The sequence below is a fragment of the Glandiceps talaboti genome, chromosome 2 (assembly GCF_964340395.1).
Source record: "Glandiceps talaboti chromosome 2, keGlaTala1.1, whole genome shotgun sequence".
NCBI lineage: Eukaryota > Metazoa > Hemichordata > Enteropneusta > Spengelidae > Glandiceps > Glandiceps talaboti.
This window is the reverse complement of record NC_135550.1, coordinates 18,900,645-18,910,160: the sequence shown is the minus strand read 5'-3', so window position 1 is coordinate 18,910,160 and position 9,516 is coordinate 18,900,645. Positions and strand designations below refer to the sequence as shown.

Sequence of the window (9,516 nt, the reverse complement as noted above, 5' to 3'; positions counted from 1 at the left end):
CCATGACGTAGACTGGCACTAGTCCCTTGCGAGATTTTCTTGTCTCATATAATCTTCAAATATTTTGAATTTGTCATTCATTTCAAATTAGTGAAGGAAAATGTGGCCCTCCCAAGGGCTTAGTGTTCACCCAACTAGACTGTTCGCACTCACTCAGCTGCTATTTCACACAAAAGAACACAATTGTGTGAAAAACATTATTCAAAGAAAGAGTGAAAAAAGGCCAGCGACAAGAGCAACTATAACCACGAGGCCTCGCCTATCCAGTGTATGGTAAGTCTCATCTAAGCCAACTTCGCCAACTTTCATAGGGGGAACAGTGTGGCAAGATATTTGGGATAATGTGGTGGAGTGGAATTGTTGACCTCGCGGTCTTGAGTTTGTCAGTTGTGCGCTCACCTAGTCCTTGGGAATTCTGACCTTAGCTCATCAAATTAGACCCAAATACATGCACTGATTAACCACATACTCACTGTGGTGGTATTGGTTGGAAAACGGCAAATGCCTTTAAAAACTATCCATGTGGTGGGATCTTACTACAGAAAAATTCTGTCTCGAGTAGGATTCGAACCCACGACCTTTTGATTAACTAATCTTGAGCTCTAAGAACTACGCCAAAGGTAGGCGGTGTTTAAAAAATGTTTTTATTCATTGAAAAATTTGAATAGGGGAGGTTCATATTTCTGAAAAAAAGGAAATTTAAGGAGGGTCACTTTTTAGCACAACGGACTAGTGGGATGGTCACATTTTATGCCACAGACCGGGCTTGATTTCCCCCGCCCCCTGTAGTTACTGAAGGCTCCCTTAGATTGTCACAATATATAAAACAATACAAAACAAACAAACTTCATACTAAAAAGGAGTTTCTATTTTTCTTCACTTTGACATATTTTGTTCAATTACCAAAACTCAACGAGTGTCAAAATGTCAGAAACTTGAACGAGCGCGAACAAAACAAAATGGCAGTTAAAGAACCAAAGAACAAAGTAATCCAGCTCAAGTTACAATTCAAACGGCACACAATGTTCTGCAATCCGTCGAGAGAGTGCCCAGTGCTCTAGAGTGAAATAGATAACTGTCATTAAAATAATAGAATCCCCTCCCTGAGATCTGGGGCGATGTTCGTGGTTGGGGTCCTTGAGTAAAATGTAAAATCGAGAGTATTTAAAGTCACACAATCGCGCAAACCAAACTAGGCTGGCATTTGTGAAGGTGAGAGGTCGCCAATGTGTAGTCGCTCATTCTACAATGTTTGAAGACAGCTTTAAGTATGAATTTTCTACCAAACACATGTAATGTGGAACGTGTGCATGCACCTTGTGACATACTTCTTAATGTGAGATGATAATAATGTGTTTTGTGTGTCACGAATTCATGTAAGAGTGATAAGATAAAATTGAAATATCGGATGATTAACAGATGGTGTTGTCCGTCCCTGCGAAATCCAGGGGGAGTGTTGTTTCACTTCCTACGTATCAATACATTTAGTTGTTTGCTTTCTCACTAAAAATCCCCCTTTGTATATATAAATACTAGATACAAGACAGCACAATTATATATATATATATATATATATATATATATATATATATATATATATATATATATATATATATATATATATATATAGATATATAGATATATATATATATATATATATATATATATATATATATAGATATATATAGATATATATATATATACATATATATCCTACTGTTAATTTTATGAGGACTTGTGTCTTGTCCATACACACGTTTCTTTTCAAGTAGTCCTTTTTTAACAATTAATCTGTGTTGTGCAATAGGTTGACACCCCCTAATGTTAATATAGTCAACATGTTTGTGACTTCAAACAACAATAACTATCCAGAGTTTCGTAGGGAACGCACTGCACTGAAAACCTGCAACATGATGTGGAAATTTCTACTCTTCGCACTGAGTCTGTCCTTTGCACAGGCTGTTACTCGTTACGATGGGTAAGACTTTGTCAGTTTTTCGAAAAAGTGCTGTCTTTCTTTTCAGATCTCTTCACCCATATAAGCATGACTGGTAAAAACCAAACTGTCTTCGGCAAACGCTAAGCGAATATATTGATTACATTTCCGAGATATTTGTTTATGACAAATTCAAATTTGTGGAATTATCTATCGTTTTGTACAAAATATAAACACGATTTTGTCACTACGATAATTTACTTGTTATTGCAGACTTTATTATATTAAACCTTAACGGTCGACTGTACTAAGTACTTTGACTATATTTCGTCATTATTTATCATTATACATGTATTTCTCGCTGGTGGCTATGACTGGCGTTTTTTGAAAATATAAGAACGAGAATTAAAGCAATTTGTTGAAATAAGGTTACGCGATTACAAACTTTACATTATTACTGGGTCAACGGTGGATGCTTTACAAACACCACGTAAAGAAATGAATGGTCCTCAACACTCATTCCTTTTATTGACAATTTTCCACTTATTTCAATAAAGTCATTCACTAAAATGAGACCACTACAAGTACATGTCTCAATGTGACTGTGGTATACTGGCAGTGAAGCATTTACTAAAGCTTCCCTGTCCCGAAGGTCAAACCGGTGACGTCAGCCGCAACATGAAAAGTACTAGCACCAGTCTTCTTGTTCATTACTCTAAAAGATAAGATTCCGTTGCCTCCGAGTCGATACCCTGATCTTCTAGCCCATTTTGAAGTACCGGTTGTTGTCGATATACACACTTGTTGCATTTTTTTCAGATATAAAATTCTGCGAGTCAAACCAAACGATGTGGGTCAAGTTCGTTACCTGAGAGAGTTGGCAGATAACAATCTGGAGGTAAGCCGTCTCATAAAGTGCTGTATATGTATTATTTTTACGCAGTATTATTGTAAATTTGGTTGTATGTCGTCATTGCCTAAATTTCGCCTTGTTATGAGATATTGTTTTTTTTATTCAACAACCTTGAAGTTTCGGCGATTTAGAAGTAAAGATAACTGTCTTGTTCTTTTCTTCGTTCATCATTCTCTAATATATAGCTCCCATATGATTAATAATACTAAGAAATGACAACTTTGTGTCAACAACCTGATGTACATTTCTGGACCTAGAAAGTTCATTTCATTTGAAAGTTGATGTGCTCAATCTGGGGTTGAATTGTTTTACCTTCGCTACCCTTCGCTACATAGCGGAGAGCTAAAATAAAACGGATTCATCCCCACATCTTGCACTAGATGCAGGAACAGAGATGCCATAGTCGGAATCTCTCAGATTATCTAAGATGAAGTTGAAGAGACAATTGACACAGAAAACTAGTGCAAATTGAGTTCTAATGACAAAGCATCCATCGGAACATCTTACTTTTCATTGGTATTGGTATAGTTGGATTTCTGGACCGAGCCACGTGGCGTAGGAGCTACTGTTGACATCATGGTACCCCCAACAATGGTTGATAGTTTTACTTCAACTCTGAAAACTTTTGGATTTGATGTGACCGTCAACATGGAGGACGTACAGTCTGTCATTGATCTACAGATGGCTCTTAACAAAGAAAAGCGTGCTAATGCTGAGGAATTTAACTACACTGTATACCATACACTGGACGAGGTAAGTGAGCACTTGATGAAAGGCAATGTCAAAGATTTACTCGTTATTTTATTAAACTTTGTCAAGTATTAAAGTTATCCTCTCGTCCAAAGTCGTACATAGTGCTTAAGTAAAGAACATCTGGGCAAGGTCAGTGAGGACTTTATGCCATTCTAATTTTTTAGTTGGAGCATAACTCCAACATCTATGATTAAAGTATTTGCGGACACTTTCGTCATGTGACGAGTGTGCCATTAACTGAAATAGTGTCCATTAAAATTAAATTGAGAGCACAAACGAGAGGAGTATAACTGCATTAAACACGTTATATGTGTTAGTGCATTATGTTTTAGGACGAATTGTTCACAAACACAGGTCTCATCCCAAACTACCACAGTAAGGAGGTCTCATGTATACCACAATATTTGTCGATATATTAAATTTAACATCATGTGTATTTCAGTCTATGAACCTTGTGATATCACATGTCCTTCACAAAGAGAAGGTTGATATGTGTATTTCTCAACGACCACCCCCGACATCACCGGTAAATGCATTTCTCGTATTAAATACAGATGAACCAATGGATAGATGATATGGTAGCCGCTTATCCAGACAAAACTGAAGCATTTGAAATCGGTACAAGTTACGAAGGTCGTGTTATTCGTGGAATAAAGGTTGGTCACATTCTCTGAGCCTAGCGTCAATAGGAAATTACATGGAAGAAATAGTATCTGACCTAATTTGCAACTGTTTATTCATTCGACTTTAGTTCTAAAAATGCAAGAATCTTTCTTAGTTCTGTGGGTAAATTCGTCATTGGAAATTGAGCAATATTGAGCTCTAAGTGTCAAATTTCAAATAAATGAATTGATAAGTTTCAATATACTCTATGGTACCATAGACTAATCTCTCACTGTGCTTCCCCTTTCCCCTGAAGGTTGGCACCCCTCTTCCGGGAAAGAAGATGGCACTTTTCCATAGTTTAATTCATTCTCGTGAATGGATTACGGGCGCGACAATGTTGTGGACCGTCAAAACAGTGAGTAATATTTCAGTATGGTTACTAATAGCACAGCCCGAAAACAGTATACTATACTGACATTATCACCACCCTGAACACTTTCATTCCAACATTTACAAAACTACAGGCAACTTCTAGTCCTTGTCTATGACAAAAATCGACTAGTGTATGGATGACAAGATACCATTGTGTATGGATGTGCGAACAGATGGCATGTGTTGGCAATATGTTGTAAATTGTGACAAAGACAGTACTGAGTGATATATGTAACACATTTCAAAGAATTCATTTTCCCCCAGCTCCTCCAAGAGTATGGTACTGACCCGGATGTTACGAAATACGTAGACCGAATCGACTACTATATCATACCAGCACTGAATGTTGATGGTTATGAATATACATGGACAGACGTAAGTCAATCTTCTATTATTGTGTACGTGTTTGAGATATATCAGACCTTTCAAAAAGACGATACTCAAAAAAGACTGTTTAGAAACGACAATTAGAGGAGGGTTATATTCAAGACAATACAATTTACAAGATGATTTCCCACCATCCCCTGGTATGATAGCAATACGCAATGGAAAATTCAGTACAGGCTATATGTGTAAATGACTTGCAACCTGTACGGGAAAATCTGTATTGTGAACTTTACATCAACTTAATATTATTATAAAGGAAGATTTCAGTAATTACAAGGGGAGGGACCGGGGCAAATCAAACCCGGTCTGCAGCATAAAATGTTACCCTCCCCTAGTCCATTGTGCTAAAATATGACCCTCCCTCCCTCAATTTCCTTTCTCTAAAATAAGACCGTCCCCCACCCCTGTTCAAATATTTCGATGCAAAAACAATATTAACACCACCTCCCTCTGGCATAGTTGTTACAGCTCAAGGATAATAGTCAGGAGGTCTTGGGTTCGAGTCCTACCAGAGACAGGGATTTTGTTCTGTAGTAAGGTCCCACCACATTCAATTTGATAGTTTTTAAAGGCATTTATTGATACCAACTATTACCACCACAATTAGTGTGTGGTTTATTAAATCAATGCCTGCATCTGGATGCCATTGGCTAAGATGAAGACCAGAACTCCCAAAGACTTGACGAACGCACAACTGACAACCTCAGCTCCTCCTTTATTACTGCGAGACCTGCCCCTCTCCTCACACCACAACTAGTTAATTCACTGCTATATGATTATGATATTACCCATAATAATCCTCTCATTTCGATCACTCTTTTAAATCGACCACCCACAGCGTCTTAGAAATTAATGTAATACTATTTTTTCTTCTATTCCTTTCATTTCGACCAAAACAAAATCAATTATTATTATTATTATCATTATTATTATCATTATCATTATTATTGTCATTATTATTATTATTATTATTATTCTTTACTTCGACCATCAAATATAATCATCTATTCCGGAGCTTTATTTTTACGAATCCTAAATAAAAAGAAACATTGATTAGAATGTTTGACTCACTCACATCTTGCAATTTGACCGCATAAATCAAGTCATTCGATCACAAACAAATCGTAATTATTAAAATCTGGCCGAATTGATGGGATTATTACGGTACTTTAAAATGGTGACATGTTGAGATGTGGTAGCAGTAGGATTTGGAACCGGTGTCAGCGGTAGGATCATGCCAAAATAACAAAATAATGCAAAGTTAGATAAAAGTGAGTCAAAGTAAAATGTGACCACCCCCCCCCCCTTTTTTTTTTCCATTTTCTAAAATATGGTCCTCTCCCGAGGACCAACTTGTTAAAAGTGACCCCCTAATCCCCACGCCTCCTGTAATTACTAAAGGCTCCCTAAATATCAAATTTATGTCAAATTGCAGGATCGCATGTGGCGCAAGACCAGGTCGCCAAATGTAAACTCAACTTGCATTGGCACTGATCCGAACAGGAACTTTGACTATGCATGGAGTGAACGTACGTACTTACGTATGTATGTATGCATGCATGTATGTATGTATGTATGTATGTATGTATGTATGTATGTATGTATGTATGTATGTACATACTACGTACGTACGTGTATAGCTGGAAGTATGGATGAATGTATGTGGGGGTGGATGCAGGATGGATGTATGGACGGATGGGTGTTATGGTATGTATGTATGTATGTATGTATGTATGTATGTATGTATGGATGGATGGATGGATGGATGCATGGATGCATATGGGAATGTAGGCGGATTACATTAGTTATACGTATTATTTTGTTACATACAAGGGTCAAAATAGAACTGTTTTGATATTAGTAAATATCGATAACTTTAGTACGCTATTTCTGTGCCTATTAATTGTCACCATTGCCATTGTCAGAAGTATCACCTGAAATCCAACAAACATGACATATTTGTGTATCGTCCGACTAACTTCACAAAATAATATAATGACAAAATCAAAAGTCACATTTCGCAAAAGATTCCAACCTCTTACCACTACATGCTATATACACATTAATAAATTACGTACTAACAGATGCAAAAATGTCTCTTCGGAATTAAGTTTTCAGTGAACCAATTTGTATTTTTGATGAAAAAAGAGGTTAGTTACACTTATTGCAGTTATATTTTTCTAGATATCACATATTAGTTTCATCTCCCAGTCATTCAAGTTTTCCCTTACGTTTTCAGCTGGTGCAAGTTCAAACCCTTGCTCAAGTACCTACCATGGATCTGCTCCTTTTTCTGAATCGGAAACAAAAGCAATTTCAGATTGGATACTGGCAAACAAACCTGATTGGTACATTGATTGCCATTCCTACTCTCAAATGTGGTTAAGTCCATGGGGTTACACCTATGACTATCCAGAGGATCTTGAAATACAGGTAAGATTGTATTCATATACGAGCTATGATCTTACATTTCCCTTTCTTCGTGTACGTGTTTGTTAGAGCATCACCTGTACAATTTGTTCCTCAGTAGCTAAATTGAACTTACAGACCTGTGCTAAAGCCAACCCACCTGTATATTTAGGAGCCTTGCATGACATCGGACAATTCGACTTACGTTCCTCACTAGGCAATCGTAGCCACAGCAATTATGTACTACCTAGGGACCAAGGCTGAGGGAGTTAACGGGACCGTCGTGTCGTGCCGTTATGTTATGTTATGTTATGTTATGTTATGTTATGTTATGTTATGTTATGTTATAGGTGTACGCCAGGGGTAAGAACAAAATGTAGATTTGAGGGTAAACTATAATAATTGTAGTAATTACAAGTTAATATTATATCAACTTGTAAGTTTCAGGACTTGGGAATTACCATTCCGTGTACTCTGGGTATAAAGATTTAAAAGAAAAACACACACTCATTAAAATGAATACTATTATTGGTACTATAGTCTATCTGTTGGAATATGAACGACGGTTCTTTATCGCTTCAGTCACACGACGTTTATCTATGTTGGGTGTTTTGATTACATCTCTTGTTTGGCAAATGATTAATAATGTGTACAGTATATATCGAAAACATGATAACGGTATGCGCATATTTGAGGCATCTGTCTAGAAGCAGTAATTTTCCCATCACCAAATATATTAAGCCAAACTTTGTTTCCAAACGGTAGTACTCTGTTAATACAACAATATTTTGTATCTAGTTACCTTTCGCTGACATTAAATATCGTTGGGATTGTTTAAGACTACCATTTGTCATAACAGAACAATGACGAACATCACAAAAACGTCATCACAGGACAATGACGACCATCACAGAAACGTCATCACAGAAACAATGGCGACCACTAAATTTACAAGATATCTGATACAACAGAACAACAGCTTTTTGAGTTGACATGCGTAAACGCCCACCACTCTGCAACGTAATCGATGACATAGAACAACGCTTATATATATATATATATATATATATATATATATATATATATATATATATATATATATATATATATATATATATATATATATATATATATATATATATATATATATATATATATATATATATATATATATATATATATATATATATATATTACACCCGATGATCCTTCTGGTGAAACGGTCCGTAGTGTAATTCCACAATGTAATATCAGACTCGTCTTCTTTCATTTTTATGTATGATAGCTCTCCAAGGTGATCGAGCACTCTACTTGGCGAAAGAAGAATGAAATTATATATATATTTATATAAATATTTCTTATCTTGTATACGACATCTTCGTAATCATACCTGGTTAATGTATAAGTCTTAGAGATTCTATATTAAAATTTGTCAGATTCCTTCTTCTTTACAATATAGCAATTCTTGGGACAAAAAATTACAGTTTGTTTAACCTATAGCAAGATATTCGTCAAAGCACCACCCATTATCAATGTACATACGTACAACATAAGCTCGGCTATGATGGTTCGGGTAGAGGGTATACGCACACAGTCCATCTATCACGTGACAGGGGGACTGTGGTATATACTTCTTTTAATCGCCGTCCTTTTATCCACTCACAGAACAGAACCAATAAAGCTAGTGTCGACGCCCTAGAGGCAATGTACGGAACCAAATACACATATGGACCAATCGCTGAAACCATATGTAAGTACTGTATACAAGACGCCTATATAATATTTTATCTAGATGGTGATAATATACATATATTACAGTGATGGCCTTCTCGAAACCACAGCTTATTCTATTTTACCTTTTTCCTGTATGATTCCTTATTACTTGTTCATAGATATGGTTTCAGGAGGATCTATCGACTGGGCATATGGTGAAGCTGGTATTGTGCATTCCTACACTACTGAACTTCGTGACGACGGTGAATACGGTTTCCTGTTACCCGAGGACCAAATTGAAGCTACGGCCATCGAAACATTTGAAGCTCTCAAAGCTAGTAGTGAGATTGTTCTGGAAGGATTCTGA

At 36.4% G+C, this 9,516-nt stretch overlaps 1 protein-coding gene across 1 annotated transcript; it reads left to right on the top strand.

Moving 5' to 3' along the window:
• Nucleotides 1-1,838: 1,838 nt before the first annotated feature.
• On the top strand, nt 1,839-9,516 carry LOC144445205 (carboxypeptidase B-like). Its single transcript, XM_078134751.1, has 10 exons — nt 1,839-1,978; nt 2,756-2,834; nt 3,378-3,602; nt 4,157-4,258; nt 4,522-4,623; nt 4,905-5,015; nt 6,463-6,556; nt 7,267-7,460; nt 9,102-9,186; nt 9,329-9,516. The coding sequence occupies exons 1-10, from the start codon at nt 1,839-1,841 to the stop codon at nt 9,514-9,516; spliced, it is 1,320 nt and encodes a 439-aa protein (XP_077990877.1).

Bases quoted from the DNA above. Each gene is read 5' to 3' on its own strand.
- LOC144445205 (XM_078134751.1), top strand. From the start codon at position 1,839: ATGTTTGTGACTTCAAACAACAATAACTATCCAGAGTTTCGTAGGGAA. The intron at 4,259-4,521 runs GTTGGTCACATT...TTTCCCCTGAAG, and splicing joins GTGTTATTCGTGGAATAAAG to GTTGGCACCCCTCTTCCGGG. The intron at 4,624-4,904 runs GTGAGTAATATT...ATTTTCCCCCAG, and splicing joins TGTTGTGGACCGTCAAAACA to CTCCTCCAAGAGTATGGTAC.